This window comes from Phocoena phocoena, chromosome 15 (assembly GCF_963924675.1).
Source record: "Phocoena phocoena chromosome 15, mPhoPho1.1, whole genome shotgun sequence".
NCBI classification, from domain to species: Eukaryota; Metazoa; Chordata; class Mammalia; order Artiodactyla; family Phocoenidae; genus Phocoena; species Phocoena phocoena.
The window spans coordinates 37,122,633-37,147,845 of record NC_089233.1 but is presented as its reverse complement, the minus strand read 5'-3'; the positions used below and the strand labels follow the sequence as shown (position 1 = coordinate 37,147,845).

The 25,213-nt window shown below is 49.1% G+C and overlaps 1 protein-coding gene and 1 non-coding gene across 2 annotated transcripts in view; one reads left to right on the top strand and one right to left on the bottom strand.

Annotated features, from left to right (window-relative positions):
* Window positions 1-24,031, bottom strand: part of IFT140 (intraflagellar transport 140) — a 66,132-nt gene extending 42,101 nt beyond the window's left edge. Inside the window, exons 1-12 of the mRNA XM_065892770.1 lie at window positions 23,885-24,031; window positions 21,264-21,485; window positions 15,025-15,146; window positions 14,751-14,893; window positions 13,031-13,206; window positions 12,032-12,123; window positions 11,335-11,441; window positions 10,503-10,648; window positions 7,334-7,537; window positions 7,128-7,200; window positions 5,163-5,254; window positions 138-265 (exon numbers count right to left, since the gene is read on the bottom strand). Of these exons, the coding sequence (XP_065748842.1) occupies window positions 138-265; window positions 5,163-5,254; window positions 7,128-7,200; window positions 7,334-7,537; window positions 10,503-10,648; window positions 11,335-11,441; window positions 12,032-12,123; window positions 13,031-13,206; window positions 14,751-14,893; window positions 15,025-15,146; window positions 21,264-21,485; window positions 23,885-24,031 (1,652 nt within the window). The remainder of the gene's footprint in view (window positions 1-137; window positions 266-5,162; window positions 5,255-7,127; window positions 7,201-7,333; window positions 7,538-10,502; window positions 10,649-11,334; window positions 11,442-12,031; window positions 12,124-13,030; window positions 13,207-14,750; window positions 14,894-15,024; window positions 15,147-21,263; window positions 21,486-23,884) is intronic.
* TRNAE-UUC (transfer RNA glutamic acid (anticodon UUC)) lies at window positions 22,392-22,463 on the top strand. Its single transcript has one exon. It is a non-coding gene; the product is annotated as a tRNA-Glu (tRNA).
* Window positions 24,032-25,213: the final 1,182 nt, after the last annotated feature.

Sequence of the window (25,213 nt, the reverse complement as noted above, 5' to 3'; positions counted from 1 at the left end):
TCAAAAAAGTAAGTTGCACATTAATGTTTGAAATGAGAACATAAGCAGTTTGCTTCCTCCTCTCCATTTTCTACCCACCACACTACCTCCTGACTAATTTTAAAAATATAATACTTTTATTTGGACAAACACTGTACCTTCGGGATAGATCAAAGCTTTTAAAGTGAGCCAAGTCTGTCCCTACAACCAGGAAATTTCCACAGATGTCAAAGAAGCATGGGTTCCCCTCTGTTTCGGAAAATGGCAGGAGTTGTTTCACAGTCCCCTGAAGAAAAAAGGAGGGAACAGGGAATTCAGGGAGGCTTTATTCACAGGGCCCTGCCCTCTGCTGGAGTCTCACCCCACATGGGGAGAGGAGGACGGGGCCCTGCCCCGGGGGGATCCCTGATGCTTACGTTCAGAGGGGGAGACAGGTAGCAGCCAGGTCAACAAGCAAGTACACACATAACTCAGCCTGAGCAAGTATAGACAGGTGACGGACAGGATGCTAAAACAAAACTATCAAGGTGGCGAGACATTGAATTCCACCTGCTTGGGTTGGTCCAGGAGGTACTGCCTGCAAGGTCTTATGTTAAAGCCCCAATGAAACTGACTGTGTGGCTAGTGTCCTCTAAGTGGGCACATCCAGGGGAGGCCGTGAGTGGAAGGGATGGTGGTCGCGTCACGGATACGTCCATCTGTGAAAACTCACTGAGCTGCACACACAACATGCTTGCTTTCCTGTGTGTACATCGTACCTCAGTAAATGCCTGAGAAACAGGTCTTGTCTGTGGGACAAACCTGAACTGAGACTGAGGAGAAGGAGCCACCTATTGGAGAGCTGAGCCTGGCTTTCCAGGACAAGGAGGAGCCAGCACAGCAGGAAGGAATGAGGTGGCCAAGGGGTGGCCTCTGAGGTGGGCAGTGAGCAGAGGCCAAGTGGGTAATCAGTGCAGGCCAAGGTGGAGAGTCAGATTTTGTTCTACGTGAAGTTGGAAGACTCTGGAGGGTTTTGAGCCACAAGTGATTTCAAATCACTTACCCGAGTGGGTAATCAGTGCAGGCCAAGGTAGAGAGTCAGATTTTGTTCTACGTGAAGTTGGAAGACTCTGGAGGGTTTTAAAGTGTCACTCTTACTTTAAGAGCATTTTGGAAAGAGTGACTACAGTCAGGCCTGCACAGAGCTTAGGCTTTCCTGTGTCTTGTGCATGGACCCACCCTTGTCCTTGGAGCTGAGAGAGGCTCCTGGCTCAATTCAAGCAGCGCCCAGTAAGTGTCTGTGTGGCATGGTGCTGGGCTGGGAGCAGGGCACCCCAACAGTGAGTGGGCGGCAGGTGGAGGCCAGGTCCCAGTGCAGGGGTAGCGGGGAGCAGGCTGGACGACCGGGGAAGGGGGGGCATTCCAACAGAATTTAGTAGACTCCTAGTGCCAGGCACAGAGACTTGAGGAGCAGGCCAGGATGCTGCATAACCCGTCCAGGAAACTCAGAGTGAGGGATAAACAGCGTGGGGGTGAGTTCCAAGCTGAGGAATCTGATCTTCATGTTGATGCACCCAGTAGGGCGGTTAGTATACGTTTGTGGAACAAGCAAACAACAGTCACAGGCGATGGCTCACTGGTGAGGACAGGCTCACTGGTGAGCACGGAGCGAGGGTCTCAGCCTCCTCTGCTCGACCTCTCCTCTGCCGCTCCTGACACGTTGTTACGCAGTGCAAACCTGACCTCCTCTCCTTCCACATTGCCTCAATGATATGTCCCAATTCCCAACCCCTGCTTCAGAGCGCGGCCTGGGCTCCTGCCTCCAGAGCAGTGTTTCCAGCTGGCTCTGGTGTAAGAATATAGGCTGGGGCGGGGTGGGGGTGGGGGTTCCTGGAGAAAGAGAACCAGGACTGGTATTCTTGACATAAGAGGACCCATTTTAGCCTAAGCCATTTTGTGATCTAAGCCTGGCCACAGTGCTGGTCCTAGAACAGGCCTCAGCAATTAATGATCTTAGGGAGGGAATGCAGAAACAAGGGAGGAGCAGCCTTGGGGCAGGTCCTGGTTCCTCAAGGGATATACATAATAATACACCTTTGAGTTCTGCAGGAAGTAACGCTCCCACCCACTGACTTCAATCCACAGAGCCTGGACTCTGTTGACCTTTGCCCCAATTCTACCCTGAATTCTCCTCTGCTCAAACGCTTTTGTGAATATGCTTGTGCCCTTAGCTTAAAACTTCCCCAATTTTGCTGTTCAGGGAGACACTGTTTTGGGAAAGATCCCCCGTGTTCTCCTTCCTGGCTGCAAGTAATAAATCCTTCCTTCTCCCGATCTTAGCTTAGTTGTGTCTACTGGCTGACATCCACCGAGAGGCGAACCTCGTTTTCAGGTAACACTGGGACATCTCTGAAGGGTGTCCGAGGCACCTCACACTTGCACCCTTCCCCCCCAGCCCTGCTCTGCTTCTGTACTTTCCACCTTAAGGCTCCACAATTAGCACAGACCCGCAAAATAGACAACTAGAATGTCCTCAGTTCCTCCCTCCTACACCAGTTGCTCACCACGCACCTAACTGCTGACTCTGGCCTGGCTCCCTGCCCATTGTCGCGCTCAAAGCCCCCGGACCTCTCACCTGTGGCCTCTCCTACCCGCCTTCACTGCTCACCAGCTGCCCTAGTCCTTCCCACACAGAAGTGATCTTCTAGGAAGAAAACACAAAAGCAAGAAAAAAACAAGCCAAAACGCACCGTGTTACTCGGGCTCCACACCTCCTGCCTTCCAACTTCCACATGGTCCCCCGAGGCTTTGCCTCCACGGGTGTCTGTCAGACACCAGCCCCTGCTCAGAGCACGGGAACCAGCGGGGCTCTGCGCTCCCGCCTGGAGGAAGCTTCTGCGAGAACCATGAGGTACATAACGGCTGGCCCATCACCACACAAACCAGCAACAACTGCAGTTTGTGTGTCATGGGTGCACGGGCAGGGAGAAAGGTCTGGAGACACACTCCAGCTTTCCGACGAGAGGAGAGGTGCTAACGGATTCCTTACACAGGCTGGCATTACTTTACTAATCACCATGGTCACATATTCCTTAACCTAAAAATCAACAAAAAAGTCTAAACTCTAGACTGTCTGTGGTCAGACGCTCCTAAGTTCCCTCCAGCTGATTTTTCGCCCCTTCCCCAGCAAACCTTTCACCCCTTTCCCAGTATGCCTTTCACCCCTTTCCCAGCATGCCTTTCGCCCTTTCCCAGCAGGCCTATCATTCTTTCCCAGTATGCCTTTTGTCCCTTCCCAGCAGGCCTTTTCTTCTTTCCCAGTATGCATCTCACCCCTTCCTACAGGCCTATCATTCTTTCCCAGTATGCCTTTCACCCCTTTCCCAGCATGCCTTTTGCTCCTTCCCATCAGGCCTATCATTCTTTCCCAGTATGCCTTTTCCCCCTTCTCCAGCAGGCCTATCCTTCTTTCCCAGCATGCCTTTCGCCCTTTCCCAGCAGGTCTTTCATTCTCTCCCGTTATGCCTTTTGCCCCTTTCCCAGTATGCCTCTTGCCCCTTCCCAGCATGCTCTTTGGACCTTCCCATCAGACCTATCATTCTTTCCCAGTATGCCATTCCCCCATTTTCCAGCAGGCCTATCCTTCTTTCCCAGTATGCCTTTCGCCCCTTCCCTGCAGACCTTTCCTTCTTTCCTTGCATGCCTCCACTCTCCAGCTCCGCAGGTCACCCCTCTGATAACCCAGCTGCTCCCTCATCTTTTGTTAGGAGGGCCCCTCCCTGCCTCGGCTTTATGTCCACAGCTGATGCCCCTACACAACTATCAGCAGTATGCAAGGCCCATCCCTCCTTCCCTCCAGCCTCTCTGCCTCCCTTTTGACCTGAAGCAGGGCAGGTATCTCAACAGGCCCCAGCTCCTTCCACCTGCACTTTGCCCCAGGAGGCGAGTGGGGCTGCGGGCACTTCCCTGACTTGTCAGGTCTCTATTCCAATGCCACCCCCTGCAATACTTCCCACCCACCTCCACACTTCAGTGTGCACCTTTACTGTCTGACCCTCCTGCTAGAAAGTAGAATTGCATGGAAGCTCTTTCAGGAATTGCTGAATGCAAGAGTGGACGTGCAGGCTGTGAGGTACAAGGACACGGACATGGCAGCCCTGGGAAATCAAATGCTGGACCCCAGGAAAGAACTCACAGCTGGACAAAGCAGTCATACTGAGAGCTAAAACCAGTGCCATAACAAATGTCCTCAACCATGATGCAGAACACTATGGCATGTACTGGGCTGAATGGTAGCCCCTGAAAGATACATCCATTTGGATGTATCTTGGAAAAAGGGTCTTTGCAGATATAATTAAGGATCTCAAAAGGAGACAACTCTGGATTAGGGTGGACCCTAAATCCAAGGACAAGTGTCCTTCTAAGACACAGGGAGAAGGCCATGTAAAGATGGAGGCAAAGACTGGAGTGATCTGTCTACAGGCTGAGGAATGCAAGGAATGCCGGCAACACCAAAAGCTGGAAGGGGCATGGGACAAATTCACCCTCAGAGCCTCAGAAGGAGCCAATCTTGCCCACACCTAGATTTAGGACTTCTGGCCTCCCGAACTGCAAAGAGAATAAATTTCTATTGTTTTAAGCCACTAAGTTTGTGGTCATTGGTTATGGCAGGCTCAGGAAACTAATACACCATGTCAGCCCTGGGGGTCCAGCAAGTGTGCACGGGATGTGGGCAGGGTTTCCTTACTGCACACCACCCGGAGGGAAGAGAATGGTGTGTTAAAGGCCTGTAATCCTGGAGGCACACATTGCTCCCATCCTGGCCTCACCCTTAGACACATGCAGGGAAAAAGGTCTGCCTAAAGATATGTCCTGAACTGACGACCCCTCAGCCCTCAAGATGCGCATTAAACACAGCAAAATTTCCTCCCATTTCACACCCCCACGCACTCAAGGTCCAGCCATGTAGTCCTTTTCACTGCAAAAGGCCACTGCCTCACCTCCTGACTTCTGAAGTCACAAGAGCTGTCGATGGAGACGCTATCTGACAATCCATTTTTACAACCAAGCACCCAGTGGGGGCAATCTGATGTGGTTGAGTGAAGTCATTAAGCAGGCTCTGGCTTGATTTAGAGATGGCATTTTAAACTCTGCTCTAATTGTCTTTAACGTCACAGGCCACTCACTCTAGAGCAGCAATTTACCTGCCACGTTCGAACTTGGACTCGGTTTGGCTCCACCGTATAAACGTTTTCTTCGTGCATGGCTAACACTGGAGACTCACACAGGAAGGTACCTAAAATTAAAGATAAAGGTCAGGACAGCAGCAGCTAGTCTCGTCATAGCTCCTTGAGTTTAAGAAGAATTCTCACACTAAAACTAGAACTTTTTGTAGGGCAACTATTGATGAGAAAGACTGAAACCTAGCAGAAAAGGTCTTCTACAACTAAGGATATAAAGAAGGAACCACGGTGAGACGGGTAGAAGGGGTGGAGCTGCGGTAGTCAAGAAGTGTTCTCATGTGTGTTCCCTAATTTTCCTTGGCACCCACAATAGCCTTGTGAAAGGTGTGTTTTCTTTATCTTGCAGATGAGGAAAGTGAGGCTCTGAGACACAGGGACCTCCCAGGGCCACAGCTGCCGGTGATGGCCAGGAGTTGGGACTCAGTGCTGGGCACCCTGCCCTCACCAGTCACTGATGGTCTCTCCTCTTTTCTCCCATCTAGCAGTGGTGCTTCCAGTAGCACAGCATCTATGACAGCATGATTGTTCAAGCATCTGCTTATCTTATGTGGAACTTTGGAGACCACAAGCTCTAGTCTCTGGCTCTAGACAGGTTCTTATCTAGTTAGGAAGATGATGACACACACAAAACAGAAAATAGCTCAGCACCTGTTGTGCTATCCTCTTGGGAGGATAAGTTCACCCTTGCCCCTCAAGGGGTCTATGGTAGAAGAGAGGCAAAGACGTGAATTATTAGCACGATACAGGGCAGGGTGGGAAAAGTGTTCTAAGAGAACTTTAGGCAACGAAGTGTTAGAGGAGGAAAAAAAAGTGAGGGAATAATATGAGGGAGAGAGTTGATAACCTGTGGAAAAACATCCCCAGGGAGGTGTGAGGTATTCAAACAAGCACGTGGGGGCATCCCCCTGTGAGGTAGGAGGGCCTAGGTCAGGATGGGTGAAGACAAGAACTGTGCAGAAGGAGACCTTGCCGAGGAGCACGTCCTGATGGTCACTGTGCTTGGTGGGAAGATGTCCCCAAAGAGATCAGGTTCTAATCCCTGAAACCCATGAATATTAGCTTATATGGCCAAAGATGTTAAGGTCTTGAGATGGGGAGATTATCTTGGATTATGCAAATGGGCCCCAAATGAAATCACAAGTGTCCCTATAAGAGGGAGGGAGATTTTTAGACAGGAACAATGTGACAGTGGAGGCAGAGACTGGAATGATGTGACCCCAAGCCAAGGATTGCTGGCAGCCACCAAAAGCTGTAAGAAGCAAGGAGCAGAGTCTTCCCTAGAGCCTCTGGGGCTCTGCCAACACCTTGATTTTGGCCAGTGAAACTAATTTTGGACATCTGTCCTCAAGAACTGTGAGAGAATAACTCCTAAACAGCCACTTGTTTTGTGGTCCTTGTTACAGCAGCCCCGTAACTCATACAGACATGTGCTAAAGAGCAGAAGATAAAGTGAAACAGAGAGTCGGAGCGATGGATGGGACAGGTGGAACAGCTCTGAAGATCCACCCTGAAATTTTCAGACAGAGGTTGGCCTTGGTCGAGACCCCACGGGCTCACTGCTGTGCATGCTCTGGGAAGTTCAGAAGTCAGGTGTGTAGCATCCCTTTCCCCGGAAAGCACTGTCGTTCTTCACACTCATGCCGACTTATTTCTGAGCTGTTTCATCGTCCTGGAGCCCAGGAGGGCTGCTGGCCCCAGATCTGCCTGCACTTAACTACCTCAACTGGCTTCTATAGGGAGGCTGGGGAGGCCCTGGTTGCACAGGGCTAGAGTGGCAGCACTGGCTCAGGAAACGCAGGCCCAGGCATGAGAACTGACATAAGGGTCTCACCATGGCCCTGGGCCTGCCCTTTGCCCACCTCACAGGCACCAGCACCCACCCCCATTAGATGTGAGTCCCCTTCGTGGGGCTGAAAAGACTCCTACCTGCACTTCGTAATGTGGCTCCAGAAGGCTCAAAGATCACCACCTGTTTTCCATTCCAGACGGCAACAGCATCCTACAAAGAACCACGGAAATTAAAAAGCAACCGGCCGTCTGGGCCTCGTTGTCCCGAATGACCCTAACAACCGACCAGGTCTTCCGTCTGCATCGATGATCCCGCCCAAGCCCATGGTCACCCGGGCAGTGACCTTGGTGGCGAACACTCCGTTGATGTACATGTCTGTACGCAGGCTGTGCGTCACCCCCGTGGACAGGAAGGACACGCTGAGTAGGCTCGGGGAGACCTGCACCGCGGCCACCTGCTGGTGGAAGTGGGACGACATGGCCTGCTCGCGGAGGATGAGCACGGAGCTGATGCTGTTCACTGCCAGGAGGCTCTTCCTGGAGCCCCACTTCATTCCCACGTTGAGAGACAGAAAGGAGAGGTGCAGTCAGGGCAATGTTATAAGTACGAGGATTCATAAACAATTTCCAAGCACTATTTCTTCTTCTTGTTTAAAAACATGATTTTAAAAATTTATAAGTATAAAATGTATAATTTGTAGAAAAACTTTAAAATAACAACACTCAGAGTTTAGATCCAGCGGGTAAACTTGTGTGGTTGTTCTCGTTCATGTCTATCCTGACTGGTTGAGCATCTTCTAGAGTTTACTTTACTGACATGAACTTAGGGGCGTCTATGTTTTATAAATGGAAAGCAAATTTACACACTCTAGTGAACTATCCAGACTTCCTCTAGTGATGTCAAGTACCACTTTCATAATTTCATATTAAACTTCAAAATCCATACAAATCCATTTCTGGATTTCCAACTTTACTCCACTGATATATTTATCCATTCCTAGTAAGCATGCCATGTTAATTGCTATACCTTTCAGATATATTCTGGTATAGGATACAGAAATGGTCTGATTCTTTTTAAAATTTTTTCTTGGCCACTTGCTCTACCAAATGAGTTTAGAATTATTGTGTTGAATTCCCTCAGGAAAAAAAAACCCTCCTTATTTTCACTGGATAAACATGTAATTTGTAGATTTATTTGGAAAGAAATAATTACAAGATTGAGGCTTCTCTTTGAGGAACATGGTCTACTGAGTCAATTTTTCTTTTACGTCCTTCAAGAAAGTTAGTGTGGCTCTTACTATTATTTAAAGTGGGCATTTCTTTCATTACCACTGAGGTTACACGTTTTCCATGGATTCTACTAACCACCCTTAGGTAAATTATCTGCACTCTCCTTTATCACTTATCCATTTACATTCTTTTCTTTTTGGCCGCACAGTGCAGCATGCAGGCTTAGTTCCCCAACCAGGGATCGAACCCGGGCTCCCACAGTGAAAGCACTGGGTCCTAACCACTGGACCACCAGGGAATTCCCTCCATTGGCATTCTTAATATTTTTCTTATAAATGTGAGTATTTTTCACGTCCATTATTCTAAGATATCACTAAAGGTAAGATGAGCCATCAGTTTAAAACAGCACTTTTCTTCTCCCACAAAAAAACAAAAATACTTTCAATGTACACATCAACTGGGATTGGTATTCAAATGAAGAAAAAAATTATGCATTGAAAATTGGGAAAATTTGGTGTTTTAGAGATTAACCCTTTTAAGTGAATTTTTACCCAGCTCAGTTTTCTTTTCATCCCAGCCTTCCTGTTCACATTGCCTGGTGTGACATGTTCTTATGGACTCAACCTTGTCCCTCTGCTTTTGCAACTTCTTTTATAACTTAAAATCTAAGAAAGTTACACTTTCTCTACAGATCTGATTATATTCTGTGTTTTTAGCCAGTTATTCTGACCCAACTTTTAATTTTTTTAATTTTATTTTCATTTTTTAACAGGTGGACCATTTTTAAAGTCTTTATTGAATTTGTTACAATATTGCTTCTGTTTTATGTTTTGGTTTTTTGGCTGCAAGGCATGTGGGATCTCAGCTCCCCGACCAGGGATCGAACCCACATCCCCTCCACTGGAAGGCGAAGTCTTAACCACTGGACCGCCAGGGAAGTCCCTGACCTAACTTTTAAAAATATTTAACTCGTTAATTCATCCAGAAACTATGTTTATTTATGACCTGAGATGAGGATCTAAAAGTAATTCCCAAAATTGCTCTAAGGTATCCCTAAACTGTTTACCATGTAAGTTTTCATTTCCTGATTAGTATAGATTAAGTAAACTTTATCTTAAAAAATTCAGGGACTTCCCTGGCGGTCCAGTGGTTAAGATGTCGCACTTCCACTGTAAGGGGCGTGGGTTCGATCCCTGATCGGGGAACTAAGTAAGATCCTGCGTGCCATTTGGTGCAGCCAAAAATTAAAAAAAAAAAAAAAAAATTCACACAGAGCAGATCTGAGAGGCAAGTTCCAGAAAGGCAGGTGAGGAGCCCCGAGGACATAGTAGGCATAACTGGTGAAAATTATGAAAACACAACCATGTACTTCTCTGGGAATTGGGCACAGAGTAAATGAAGAAAGACTTATTGAAGAAAGTCTACTAAGTCTGGTAAGAAGAGCAGAGTCTGTGGCAGGTGAGCTTGGCAGGCAGGTTTGGCCAAGAAATCGGGGCTCCCTCTCCTCCGGCATTTTCCTGGGAGGGGCGGCTGCCAGCATCTCTCACTCCCCCAGCTCCGGCACAGAGGCCAGGTCCAGGTGGGTCGGAGGGAGGCTCTGCATCTGGAGCGGGAGCCAGACCACATTGGGCCCCCAGGCCCTTGCCCCAGTTTGCTCCTCTCTGGGAGAGGCCATCCGGGACCAGAGGCTCCTGTCTCCAGCTCCCAGCTCCCAAAGCAGGGTGTCACCCCAGAAAGCCAGCTACTCTCCCCACTACCAGGCTGTGGAGCAGTGACTCAGAAATCTTTTCCTGAGGGGAAAGGCAGTCCACAAGAACAGCAAGCTCCCCAACAGAATGCCTTTGTTTGAAACAGAATGGGGGCAAGTTCAAGCCTCAGGATGACCAGAAAACAGTGGAGTTTTGGAGCATTAAGAGGAAGCTGGGGCGGGAATTCCCTGGCGGTCCAGTGGTTAGGACTTGGCATTTCCACTGCTGGGGTGCAGATTCGATCCCTGGTCGGGGAGCTAAAATTCTGCAAGTCGTGCGGCACAGCCAAATAAATAACTAAATAAGACAAATAGATGATAGAGATAAATGGACGGGTAGATAGAGTTAAAAAGATAAATATAGATTACTACAGGTCCACAGTCTTATCTGTAGTTCTGAAACCCAAAAGGCCTTTAAAAATATTTTACTGTTATTTTTTATCTTAATTTGAATAACTGACAAAAATAGGTTCAGAGCAATTACTGCCTCCACTTCTGCAGAAAATGAGTGCACTCAGCGCCCTGTCGAGGCATACCTTTATCTGTGTGATGTTTCCTTCAAGCTCAGTGGGGATCTGAAGGGTCCAGCTGTCTTTGCCCTCCACCCCTTGTCTGCTCTGGGGGCCTGACACTTTTCTCCACATGGCTACGCGCCCTTTATCGGTACCTGCTGCCAGAAGACCTGTAGGTAAAAAGAAAGTTCACATTGAGTTGAAAAGGGATAAAAACAGCAGCAAGCTCACTTCTCTGACCACCCTCTCTAAAATACCAGCCTGTCGGCCCTCCGTCCAGGAACTGCCCAGCCTCTTACCTGGCTGTGTCTTCCTTAGCAGGAGTTCGCTACTCGCAGTGACACAGTGTGTACATGTGTCACTGGGGGGGGGATGGGGCAGTGGTGCTGCTTGCTCTCTGGTTTCTCCCATGAGAGAGGAGCCTGCCTACCTGTGTTCAGGGCTGCTTTCCCAATGCCAGACAGCACTTAGCACTCAGCGGGCATGGAAGTGCTGCTCTGGTGCATTTCCTATTCTTTCTGTCATATTTGTGTGTGCGTGTGTGTACACATACGCACATCCATGTACACATATATATTTAATGTTTCTCACACTGACTTTTTCTTGAGGTTTCAGGAGGAACAGACACCAATTCACGCAGCCAGGCCGGTCACATTCCTGACCAAACTCCTTGACCACTACGTGGGACAACACAGCTTTCCTGCCTCTTTTTTGCTCTTGGCTGACTGTACTTGAGTGACTGACATAGTTGTAACTGAGGTATGGTTCTTAGAACAGCCCTGAGTTCCATGTCATGACAGCACAACCCAGAGCAAAGCCTGAGGTGGGCTCTCCCTCTGACGCTGGGAAGTCTCACCTTTGACTCTACAGTAAGAAACACAGTTCATATTCTCTCCTTTTTCAAAACCAAACTTCTCCTCTGGACTCAGTACGTAATTCTCTCCTCGTTCTAAATCCCAGAATCTACAAGGCAAGGAGGAAAGTCCCACGGGGGGGGACTGTGTTAGTGGGCTTCCCTCAGCTGTGAGGGTCTTGTTCAACTCGCAAAGTAAACTTTAAAAATCAGGAAAAAGACATGGCCCTTTGGACTCTGAGGAGAAAAGCATGTCGTTGTTACGTTATCTATGTTACGTCTTGTTCATAACAAAGGGAGCAGTTGTTAATAAAAGATGGTTCCTGTGTGACACCGGGTCACGATGAGAACAAGGGAACTCCAAGCACCCAACCAGGGAGAACCCCTGAATGTCACATGAGCTAAAGCAGCCGGACCCAAGAGAACACAACACGGGATTCCATCTACCCGGGGATCAAAAAGGCAGGCAGACGTCAGGACAGTGTGACCCCTGCGGGGGCGGGCGGAATGCCTAGGGTCTCTGATATGTTCTGCTCTTCCATCTCAGGGCTGGTTACGTGGATGTGCCCAATTAGTAACACTTCATCATAATTTGTGCATTTTTCTATATGTATGTTACACTCCAACACAAAGTGTACTCAAGAGACTGTATGGGACAGAATTTTCAACCCCAGCGCTCTCTGCAGAGTCGGGATCTCACCTGAGGACCGCCTCCCCAGTGGCGGTCACAAGAAGGCTGCTGTTGATCAGGGCGACGTTTGCCCGGCGACCCATATTTCCACTCAGTTTTACCTGCACAACAACAACCCGAAAGGAGCATGTCGCCCTTGTCGAGACCAGGTCCCTGTTCAGCAGCTGGACTCTCTGGCAGTGACTCCCCGCAGACTCACCAAGCGGAGGAAGTGAGGGTGGCTGTGGACACTTGGAAGGGCAGCCCCAGCCTTTCAGGCCAAAGCAGCGACCACTGCACACTACGTAGTTAATGACAGGGGTGCCCCGCGTTGGGTGAGGCAGCTTGTCACAGCCTGTGTTCAGAGAAAACCTGCCAGAAAGGGGCTGAGGGGGGATTTGAACCCAGGTTCACAGGACTCAGTGACCACATTTCAACTGCTGTGTAGAGAGAGGTGCACAAAGGACCCCTGAACACCGACTTTTCTGCATCGACCAGAGCATCTTAGGGAAGGTTCTGAGTACTCTGAGAACCATAGAATCCTTGGGTGTAAACCAACAAAGTGGCAGGAGAGCGGCATGCAGCCCTCAGGGAGCTGCACGTGCTGCCTGACCAACACCCAACGCCCCAGGCTTCCTGGCATCCTCCCGCGAGTGAGCGCCCCGGCCCGGGGCAAGGCACCCACGCGGATGGCAGGGTGTCCAGAGTTGTGATTGTCACACACCCCTCGGATAAAGCAATGCATATGTGTGGGCCAGCGGTAGTGTCACAGAGGGAACACTGGTGACAACCCTCAAGGTCTGCACATAGCCAGGCGTCCCCGCCACAGCCCCGTACCTCCCGTGGCTCTGGGAGGCCCCGTCCCCTGGTGTCTCCCCAACCTGTGACCGCAATGGTGCACAATAAATAAGGTGCTAAAGCTCTGGTGGCGGCCCTGAAACACAGACTCCTCAACCAAAACGAAGGGGTGTATGAGGTGGGCAAGAGAGGCTGGAGACCCCCTGGGGCACCCCCCCATCACCTCCTCACCTTCATCACTTCCTCGGCTGTGCCCTCGGGCATCACCGTGAACAGACACAGCAGCAGGCTCTCAGTGACTGCCACCAGCACCTCTCTCTTCTCCAGGTAGAACAGTGTCTGAATGGAGCTGTCCGTGGACGCCACCCGGGCCATCCTGCCCTTCTCGTCCACGTAGTGCACGGTCCCTGCGGGAAAGCGATGTGTCCATGGAGGCTGGACACTCCCCGGAAGCCATTCTACCTACTTAGGGACACTTTCAACGTAAACATCTTCATCATAACCATTTACAAATAAGCCATTTTAGAAACACTGGCACATGACCCCTTCGTCTGCCATCCCTGGGTCAGTCCAGCCAGGACCCCTGTGTCTGCCATCCTCCCTCCACCACTGTCCAGTGCTCACACTGACCACCCTCCTGATGCACAGCCTCCATGCTCTGGTCATCTCAGTCCCCTAGGTACACGTCCATCACCCGTCTGCCGGGGCCTTCACTATGACCCTCCCCGGAGCCTCGGCCTGCACCCTCCATCCTGGGTACCAGGTATCGCTGGCTGGCGTCTGGCCTGCACCCTCCTGCCTTCCCCAGGCCCTCGCCTCGACCCCAGGGCCCCTCCCAGCCTGGATACCCTTCTCTTGCCCCCGAGCTGTCTCCTGGTTCTGCTTTCAGGCTTCTGAGCATGGTGGCAGCACCTCCTGTGAGTTCTCGGGATTGGGTTCATTCTGCTGCTCTCGGGAGCCTCCTCATCCTCCATGCCACCTCCCATCTCACTCCCAGTGGACAACTTGAATTCTTATTAAGCTTAAAGGTTCAAGGTTGTCTGGAGGCTAATCATAACAGTAACTAGTATTTACTGAGCACAGATGTGTGTGGGCTCCGTGTACAGAGGCTCTGGAGGCAGGTACTATCCCGATCCCCACTGTACATGTTCGGAAGCTAAGGCACAAAGACACGGGATCATCTGCCCCAGTTGCACGGCTGCTGGGCGGGGGCAGCACTGACACCCCCTGCAGAGCCAGGCCTCCAGTTGCCACATCTCCTTCCTCCCTCAGGGCTCCCGCCGCCCCCACAGTGCCCACATTGGGTCCCTCCAACTCCCCTCCTGAAATGCCAAGTCTCTCTACTTTTAAACTGACAAATGCCCCAGCCCCTCCCAGCTGTCACCTGTCACGGTTAAGCTGCCTGGCCACACACATCCTCGAACCCCATCACCCCAGGAAGGGTCCCTTTCCCATGGGAGAAGGCACTCATGAATGTCTCGTGAGTGTACGAGACCCTCTATCTCTCTGAACCTCACACTGCATCTATTGGCCGCCGCCTGCCTCCTAGCACACCGCGGGGGAGCCGTGTTAAATCAGCATGGATGGCCCGGCCCTGCCAGGGCTGCTGGTCCAGCGTGCCCCGGTCACACCCACCCCAGAGCTGAGCCCCGCTGCTGGCTTGGAGACCACGCCGGGTGCCCCTGGCATCGATTCATCTTGGGCTGCACATCCTGGACAGCTTCCTCCTGAAAAACCTTCAAACGCAAATAAAGCTCAATTTGTTTCTATCAGGTCAAGGTGAAGCCACCCTTTGGATCCTGGATAAACACCTGCACAAGCCGGCTAAGGCATCCATCTGGGAGTGGCGCACAGCCTGCAATTTTATGCAGAAATGCCATCCATTCGCTTATAATCTCCCAGACACTCCGAAACACTGCAGTGTCCCCAGACCCCAACCTGAGTGTCTTACCATCGGTCAAGCTGACAAAGAATGAGAGTCCCTCTTGAGGTCCCATTTTCAGGAAACTTCCAAAGCCACACTTCCTCCAGTTAAACTTGTCCAGGGCTTTCTCATCACCACTCACAGCTGCCTTCGCCAACTGAACGAGGTCCCTAAGAGCAAATGTGACAGAGATTCCTTGTTGCTCCCTGGACGAAGGTGGTATAACCACAGAGGAGACCCCTCCAGTGTCAGGAGGAGCCACATCCCCGGCCCCGCCAGCCACCACCCAAGCTCTACTTACTCGCCGGGAGGGGGGAGCCGGAAGATGCAGTGAGTGAGGTGTTTTCCATACTCGTGTTTCAGCAGCGGTGCCCCTTGTACTCGACCCCTTTGGTCCAACTTCCATAAGAGCAAGACACCAAGCTGGAAAACCCAAGGTCACATTCTTAGCAAGTGCCTGGTGGAGGGTGAGGGTGATACTGTGCAACAGAGCATGGGCTTACTCCTTTTTTTCTTTCAAAATTATACTACTACTATATGTGCACCATTCAAAACAATTCTAGTGTTCAATGAAGGAACCAGAAACTCCTCTCTGTGCCCCATCCCATCTTCACTCCCTAGAGATAACAAGTGTCACATGTTCGGTTTTTAAAACAAATCTAATTTTGGGATAGATTCAGATTTAAGGAAAAGTGGCAAAGATAGTTCAGAGAAGCTTCATACCTCACACCTAGCTTCTCCTATTACTGACCCTACATTACTGTGGCACGTGATACTAACTAAAGTTGGTACTTCATTCACCTCTCCTCAGTTCTTCCTGCCCTGGGACCCTGTCCAGGCCCCACAGACATCTGGTCGCCATGTCTCCTTGGGCCCCCCTGGGCTGGGACGGTGGCTCAGACATCCCTGTTCTGGACGCCTGGACAGTGTTGAGGAGGACCGATCAGGGGTTTTGTAGAATGTCCCTCCGGCAGGATTTGCCTGATGTTTTTCTCTTTGTTGTCGGGGTAGTGGGTTTGAGAGGAAGACCAGAGGTCAAGTGCTGCTGTCGACATGTCGGATCAGGGGTCCCTGTCCTTGGCGTGACCTGTCTGCTGAGGTCATGTCTGTGACCTCCCTCACTGGGGAGTTTCTTCTTCCTTCCATCCTGTCCTGCCTGGAAGGAAGTCGCTGTGTGCAGCCCACACGTAGGAAGGGGAGTTATGTCTCACCTCCTAGATCATCTGGAGAGATATGCCTCTTGCCCACCATTTACTGATTTATTAAATCATAGATTTACATCAATATGGACGCACGGATGGACCCATGAATATTTATTTTCTACTCTGGGTTATGACCCAATATTCCCTTGTTTGTTTAGATACTCAAATTGTTCCAGCTCCGCCATCGGGAGCTCTTTCCTCAGGCTCTGTTGTCCCTTCGATGCACCCGTCGCTGTGGGTTTGTGAGCACCTCCTCACGTCCTGGCCTACAGATCCTCCAGGCTTGCCATCCTGCCCCAGCCCGAGGATCAGCCATTTCTCCAAGGAGCCCTGGTTCCTTTTATTGGAAGAAACCAAGATCTGGGTGCCAGGTGTACTATATGTTCAACATCAAAGTCATCTAAATCTCAAGTTAATGGCTCAGACAACTGCTAGAAAAGTTCAAGTTGCGGGGAAGACGACTTGGTCCAGGAGCAATTTTCCAGGAGGGCTTCTGGCTGGGACAAGCTAAGCTTTGCCAAACGGCAGTGTTTCCCTCGAACCCTGAGGCTGCTTTGCTGCACTGCCCGAGCAGTCCTCAAGGTCTGTTTCCTGCTCACGGTCAGTGGGTGTAACATTGCTTTACTGTATATAAGAATATGATTTTCAAATAATGTGGGCCTTGGGACGTCCCTGGAAGCCCAGTGGTTAAGACTCCACGCTTCCACTGCAGGGAACACGGGTTCGATTCCTGGTCAGGGAACTAAGATCCTGCATGCTGTGTGGCACAGCCAAAAAAAAAAAAAAAAAAAAAAATGTGGGCCTTAAAAAGCAACTTGTACAGTGGACCTCTAAGAAAAGTATATAAGATCTGAAATGGTATGTAACATGAGTATATATAGAATTCAAATCCTATATTATTATACAGATTCTTCTTGACTTTGCCAGCTTTATAAAGATAAGAATAAAAACATTGGGGGGCTTCCCTGGTGGCGCAGGCAGTGGTTGAGAGTCTGCCTGCAGATGCAGGGGACACGGGTTTGTGCTCCGGGAAGATCCCACATGCCGCGGAGCGGCTGGGCCCGTAAGCCATGGCCGCTGAGCCTGCGCGTCCGGAGCCTGTGCTCCGCAATGGGAGAGGCCACAACAGGGAGAGGCCTGCGTACCACAAAACAAAACAAAACAAAACAAAAACATTGGGGCTTCCCTGGTGGCGCAGTGGTTGAGAATCCGCCTGCCAATGCAGGGGACACAGGTTCGATCCCTGGTCTGGGAAGATCCCACATGCTGCGGAGCAACTAAGCACATGCGCCACAACTATTGAGCCCGTGTGCCACAACTACTGAAGCCCGTGTGCCTAGAGCCCGTGCTCCACAACGAGAGAAGCCACCACAGTGAGAAGCCCGCGCACTGCAACGAAGAGTAGCCCCTGCTCGCCGCAACTAGAGAAAGCCTGCGCGCAGCAACAAAGACCCAACACAGCCAAAAATAAATATATAAAATAAATTTATAAAAAAAAGAATAAAAACATTATTTTTTGTGTGTTTACAAATTACTCTTAAAATAACATTAAAAAAATAATACTTGCACAGTGAAACACACATAAGGGCAGAAATGGGAAGGTTTCCTTCCCCGTCACCTAGCCTCCTCCCTAGAGGAGTCAGCAGTTGGGCCCTGCTGTGTGTTTTAGGCACACACGGCCTCTGTGGAGATGGCCTTCTGCTCTGCCCTGCAAGTGCAATTGTCCAGCACTTAATTTTTCTTTTCTTTTTTCTTTTTTGGCCCGGCTGCGCAGCTTGCGGGACCTTAGCTCTCCAAACAGGGATTGAACACAGGACGCTGCAGTGAAAGTGCCGAGTCCTAACCACTGGACTGCCAGGGGAGTCCTGTCCAGCACTTAATTTTTAACACAGTAAATGACTGTTTTATTAGTATACACGAGCTTCCAGCTGACAGCTCATTAGGCACCTGAACACAAACACGAGCACTCGGCCTGTCCAGATCCCCCGACTGTTGAGCTGGGGAAGAAGTTGAAGGATGGAAATGTCCAGAGCCCCTGGAGCAGTGGTTTCTGCTCAGATGACTGCAGACCCCTGTTCTGATACAAGGACAGACAGACAGACAGACACACACACACACACACAAGAAGGGGAAGCCACAGGAAGTCACCTCAGGTCTCCTGTAACCAGATAGACACGCAGACGCCAAGTAGAAGATGGCAAAGCAGATGCCTCTTCGGGGCCTCCTGCTCATTGCCCCTAAATTCTAAGTGGTTTTTGCATCTCTTACTACTCCTGAGGGGGGATCCTTTGTGTTCAGAGTGGTCTCTTTACTCGCTGCCATTCCTTCCAGGTCACTTCATTCAAATAACTTTATCCAGTAAGACTTGAAGGAAAAGTGAGAGCATCTCACCCTCAGGTGGGAAACCAGTCCCATGCAGAGCAGGAGGTGAACGTACTAAGGGACTAGTGTGAAGTTAGGTCTCCAGATACGACTGTCGGGACACGTTGTCACTTCACAGCTGGCTCACTAATGGTTTATCTCAGAGATCAGGAAGCGACTTGCCCTTTCCTATGTGTAGGTGCACTTACTCCTCGCCCTCAGCTCTTGTCCAGCAGGAGAGTGAGAGGGAGAAGAGCCCTGGACATGCATTGTCCTCCCCGCTTCTTCACCGACCAAGTGTTCGCCTGGTGTCCTCTTCCAGGGATCTCCCCACTGCCCCAGGCCCAAGGGTGGCTGCACAGGGGGCACCTGGCCCGAGCTAGACTTGGGACAGAGGAGGAAGGGCAGGTCATCTCTGGGGTGAAACTGGAGCGGGTAGATTCCTTTGTTTCCAGCAGCCTCCTGGACGGATGGCACAGGAGAGAGATGGCTGTGCAGGAAGGGGCCCTGAGAGGCGGATGTTGGCAGCAGACACCTCACTCGTGGTTCTGGATGTCGGAAGCCAGCTCTGCTCCTGTCCCTGGAGACTGTGGGACACTCTGAGGGCTGCAGATTACGTGTGTCTTCCTGCTTCAGCAGGTTTGGTCGGTCTCACGGTAATCAAACTGGGTCTCTGGTGGGAGAGTGGAAAAGACCCTGGGCCAAGCCTGCGAGCAGGTGTCTCAGAGGTCAGTGCTCTGAGCGTGTCTGTTCATTTGTTATTACTTCTCTGCCTGCCTGAGTCCAGTATGAAATTAGGACCAGCACAGCTGTAGATTTTCTTAGAGAAGTGCTAGGTATTTCTGTTCTTAAATCCTGACTCCAAGACTTGGTCAGCACCAAGGCTTTGTTTCCTGCCTCAGTCATCTACTCTGTTAGTTGCTTCTTAATAAAGGCAAGATGAGAATGATGGCATTCAATGACCCTGAATTCTTTTATTCCTCTAGGGGATTTTCTGAGTAAGAGGTGGGAAAGATCACCAAAGAAGTAGGAATCTGGGGGCAGAGCAATGCCATTAGGTGGGAATAGACTAGAAAAATAGAAGTAAAATCCAGACAAAAGGATAAATAGAACAGTGGATGAGTGATATGAACAGAAAGGAAGTATAAATGGCTCTTCTAAGTTATATTCACCCTCAAGAGGAAGAGAAACACAAACTAGAACACGACCGAGATAGCACTTTTCCAGGCAAAATTCTGAGCTTGGATACGACATGCTTGTGGGTTGGTGGGAGCTGGTCAAGCCCCATGGAGGGAGGTGTAGGGACACTCACCAAACCACAAGCGCATGCCCTGGATCCCACCTCCAGGAATTTCTCTAAACTTTCACACATGCAAAAGGACAAAAGCATGAGGCCAGCCACTGTGTCACTGTCCAGCAAAGGACTGGAGACCGTTTAACCACAGAGGCTGGGGAAGTAAATGATAACACGTTGGTGTAATGAAGGGCAGGTTAGAAGAGAGCAAGGAGGTTTGCCGTGCACCACCATGGAAAGACCTGGAAGACGCAGCATCAGGTGAAAAGCCAGAAACAGAACAGGGTGCACTGGGCACTGCCCTCATGTGAAAAGGACCGAGGAAGATAGGAAAGAGACGACGCCCTCTGTGTGAAGCTCCCAGCCAAGATGTTTAACCTAAACCTAAAGGCAGTCATGAGGAGACAACCACACAGATCTAAACCGAGGGACATTCTACAAGGTAACTAGTCTGGACCCCTCAAAATGTTAATATCATGAAAGACCAAAAAAAAAGAGAGAGAAGAAAGAAAAGACAAGACCATGGACCAGTTCTGATGAAAGGAGACCAAAGAGAAATGACAGCCAAACGCAAAGCGTGTTGCTTGGCTGGCTTCTGGGTAAGGACAAAATCAGCACAGATGTTACTGGGACAGCAGGAAAAGCTGTCACACCGATGGCACAGCAGTGGAAACCAGTTCATGGGCTTCACCCTCCTGAGTGTGACAGCACACGTGGTCACGCTCCTAGGAGATCGATGCCAAAGCATTTACGGATGAAGTATGATGTCTGTGACAAACTCTCAAATATACGGGGAAAAAATACAGATGTACAGAGACAGCAGATGTGTCAAAACATTAACAGCTACTGAATTCATGGGAAGGGTACAAGGGTGTTGTTTGTACTATTCTTTCAACTCCCCTAAAGGTTTGAAATTTTTCAAAATTGGAAGTTGGGGAGAGAATGCATTGTGTGTTCCTGTGTGTACTGAAGGAGCACTGGAGAGACTTGAAGAAGCTGTCGGTGCTGGAGGGCAGGGAAGGGGAGGTAGTGGATGGGGTGGGGCTGGAGTCTTTACAGTATATACCTTTTCGTATTTTTTGAACTTTGAAACATGTAAATATATTACCTTAAATGTGTAAAATAAATAAACACATTGTACAATTTCTGCTGTCATTTTTGAATCAAACAGATCTAGAGCTGGTAATTCTCTGCTGTGGGGTCTGCCCTGAGCATCGGAGAATGTTGAGCAGTATCTCTGGCCTCCATCCACCAGATGCCAGTAGAAAGAACCCCCACCACCACCACTGTGACAACAAAAAATCTCCCCAGACACAGCAAAGTGTCCCCTGGGGGCAAACTGACCTGCTTAGGAAGCCCTGGGCCAGATGATCAGGACCAGGGACTCCTAGGCAATGAAGCGGTGTGCTCAGGGAAGGTGGGGTTTGGGGGTACATGAAGCACCACCCCATCTTTGTGAATGTACTTACCTAGAAATGTTCATTTAAAAAATTACAAACTTTTGCCACAGAGATGATAGAATAAAACATTCAAACCTTCCTCCCAATATAAAACAAAATCTGCCATGACAGCTGACAAAATCAGTTGAACTCGGCAACCACAAGTTTCTAATAATTTGGTCCCTAAGAGCATGTACAGGGCAATGCAGAGATCTGAAGTCAGTGTCTCAGCGTGTCTGCTCACCCTATCCCCCGATACCAGGCAGTTCCCGTTGGGGCTCCAGTTGAGGACGGTGATGTCCGCGGTTTGCGTCGGGGGGACCACATGCTGCTCCTTGTCTTGCTTATTAAACACGACCACTTCTCCGGTCTCCCAGCCAATAGCCAGGATCAGCCGCGTCGGGTGCCAGCAGAGGGAGGTGACCCGGAACGACCTCTCGATATGCGTGTCTGGCACGCACTCACCCTGTGACACACGAGGTAAATTCTTTATTTTACAGGGAGTGGCCGCTACTCTAAGAATTTCTGCCTTGTCAATGGAATGACATTAGCTAGAGGACATAATGAGCAGTTTGTTAAGGAAATATTCTATTTAATTTTCATAGAAACACCCATCTTGCCTCAGCTGAACTATGAAAGCATAAGGTAAACATTCAACTGACCCCATGGACCAGTTTATCAATAAAATTTTATTTACTTAAAATGTTTTTCCGTTTATTTTTATTTATTTATTTTTTTGGCCACACTGTGTGGCTTGTGGGATCTTAGTTCCCTGACCAGGGATCAAACCTGGGCCCCCTGAAGTGGAAGCTCTGAGTCCTAACCACTGGACCGCCAGGGAGTTCCATAAAACTTTATTTACAAAAAGAAGAAGTGGACCAGCGGGTGAAGTGTGCTGACCCAAGGTTCTCAAAGTGCAGTGAGGTGACCCTAGAACGTTTTTGGGGTCTGTGACGCCGAAGTCATGTTCAGGATGATATGAAGACATGATCTGCCCTGTTAACTCTCGTTCTCTCATGAGTGTACAGTGCAGTTTTCCAGAGCTCTGTGATGTGTGATGATATCATTGTTGTGACAGCTAATTGAATACGTGCTGGTATATTCTTGTGTTTTCTAGAATTTTCTAAGGCAGTAGGTTTAAGGTATAAATGTGTTTTCAGAGATTAATTCAGTTTGTTCTCAGTACTTCTACTGGGCTCTCCCTAGTAAACTCAGTTACACCTGCTACATCTGTGACCTCATTATCATCCAATAAATCATTATTTTGAAATCCTAATGGTCTCCTTCTGCCAATTAGAAACACAGGAAGTACACTTTGTTTTGTAATAGTATATTTTAAATTTTCTAAAATTTAAAATTTTATCTAGGGAATTCCCTGGTGGTCCAGTGGTTAGGACTTGGCACTTTCACTGCCATGGCCCGGGTTCAATCCCTGGTTGGGGAACTAAGATCCCACAAGCTGCGCAGTGCAGAAAAAAAAAAAATCTAAAATTGCTATTATTTTGGATTTAATAATACTTACTCTAAAGAAAATTTTATGATACATATTGGAGAGCTGTCTGACTCCCAGAAGGGAGGCATCTACTCTGAAATAGTTGGTGACACTGTGCTTGGCACTGGGGCCAAATACTGACCCATACCTGGGATGAGACCAAGATGAGCATACCAGGAGGGTTTGCCCTTTGTGGAGCATGAGGGGAGGGCTTGCTCAGGGGTTGGGGGGGGACTGGTGGGCTGGAGCTGCAGGCTTGTAAGTCATCCACTGATAGATGGTAATGCAACCCCAGGAGGAGGAAATAGAGGGAGAAGAGGCCTGGATGTGCTCTGAGGGGGGCCAACGGCAGGCCTGTCTGGGACGGGGGGAAGGCTGGAGGGCCCGGCGGGGAAGGGGGTGGCCTGGATGAAGCGGGTTGGGTGAGGAAGACCCTCAGGTGTGCTCTCCGGAGGACCCTACAAGAGTGTGGAATGTGGGGGGGGGCAGAGACAGCAGGACACGTTATGTAGCCATCGCTGATGAGTGTGGTTGCTTGGGTGAAATTTCAGGGGTGACATCGAGACTGCAGAGGGCAGAGGAGGAAGTGGGAAAGGAAATCCATCTTTCTTGGTGAAGTAGGAGGAGCGTCTAGAAAGTTTCTGTTACGAATTGAATTGGGCACCCCAAAAAGATGTGTTCAAGTCCTAACCCCTGGTACTTGTGATGTGACCTTATCTGAAAATAGGGTCTTTGCAGATGATCAAGTTAAGACAAGGTCATTAGAGTGGGCCCTAGTCCACTATGACTGGTACCCTTATGTGAGGAGGAAAGAGACATGGCCACACAGAGCAGGTGGCTGTGTGAGGATGGAGGGAGAGGCTGGAGTGATACAGGTCCCAGCCGAGGAGCACCAAGGACTGCTGGCTACACTGGAAGCTAATATGAAGCACGGAACAGATCCTTCACTAGAGCCCTCAGAGAGGACAGGGCCCTGCTAACCTGTTGTTGGAGACTTCTGGCCTCCAGAACTATGAGAGAATAAATTTCTGTTGTTTTAAGTCACCCAATTTGTGGTAATTTGTTATGGCACCTCCAAGAAACAAATAGTTTCGAATGGCCAACGGCAGGCTGGAGAGGGATGGACAGACAACCCTGGTGACCGTGAATTGACTGTGGATTCTACCTTGAGCATTCCTAAATATGTCCCCAAAACTAAATAGCAGGGGTAAAAGAGTTATTCACATAATAGGGCTTTTATAATATTGGGAGTTTGGACCTCAGTGAGAAACACACACACACACACACACACACACACACACACACACACACGAACAAAAGAGAGACAAGAGCCAGAAGCTACTGCAGTCAGAATTGCTGCTTTCCGCACTCACTTGCTCCCGATATATATCCACACTGCCTCCTGAGGCTGTGCTAATGGAAGCGACTGCCAGGAATGGGTGAACGGGGTGCCAACTGATGTGGGAGGGAGACCCAACTGCATCTGGGGCTTCTATGCGGTGGTCAAAGTAGAGGGCCATGACGAAACCCAGGCCTGGTCAGGGCTGAAACCTGGAGGGAAAAGACAACCAAGTCCTGTTGGCCTTGAACAAAACAAAACTACTATATATAGAATTAGGAAAAAGAAGCATCACAGACCTACAAGACATTCGGCAACTTATCAGCACCCCTTCAGACCAATAACAGGCAATTTTATGTGGAAGAGGTCTCTAACAGGAAAAATATACAATTAGAGGCAAGGGATTAGACCTGAAAGATGGAAAGGAATAACACATACTGCCATCAAAACAATAAAGAAAAGCCCCGTGGACCAGACTACATATGTATACCTTGATCATTTTTATCCCAATCATAATAAGGACAATTTATATTTCTATAGCTCCCCATTAAGCAACATTTCCGAACAAACAAACAAAAAAAGCAAACTGCTTCACAAAAGAGAAAAGTACAGAAAAACCTAGCACCCAATTTCTGATAGAAAACCAAGGCTGTCCCTGCCTTCCTCTGAGGTGTCAGAAGCAAAAGGATTCATTTGCTAGGGAGTCAAGCAAAGCCAGAGCAACTGGGGAGAAGATGAACTTGATCAGTTACATGAACTTAACATCTTTCTTTCTTTCCTGGAAAAGATGTGCATATTGTCCCTTTGTGGGAGGGGTAGGAAGGTGAATGGAATGACAGTCTGACTACTGCCCACTTTTTCACATCCTACATTCAGTTTGGGGAAGCTAACTAGCAGAGAAAAGCCTATTTGTGAGTTGGTTTGCTACCATTTAAAATTATTCAACTTCATACCCATTAGGATGGCTATTATCAGAAAAACAGAAAGTAAAAAGTTTTGGTGAGGATGTGGAGCAATTGGAACCCTTGTGAGTTGCTGGTAGGAGTGTAAAATGGTACAGATGCTGTGGAAAACAGTATGGTGGGTCTCTAAATATCAAACATAGAATTTCCATATAATTCAGCAATTCCAGTTCTGGATATATACCTAAAAGAATTGAAAGCAGGGATTTGAACAGATATTTAAACACAATATTCATAGCAGCATTATTCACAGTGAAAAGGTGGACACAACCCAAATGTCTATCAACAAATGAATGAATAAACAAAATGTGGTGTTTTCATACAATGGAGTATTATTTAGCCTTAAAATGGAATGAAATTCTGACTCATGTTACAACATAGATGAACCTAAAAGAAGTGAA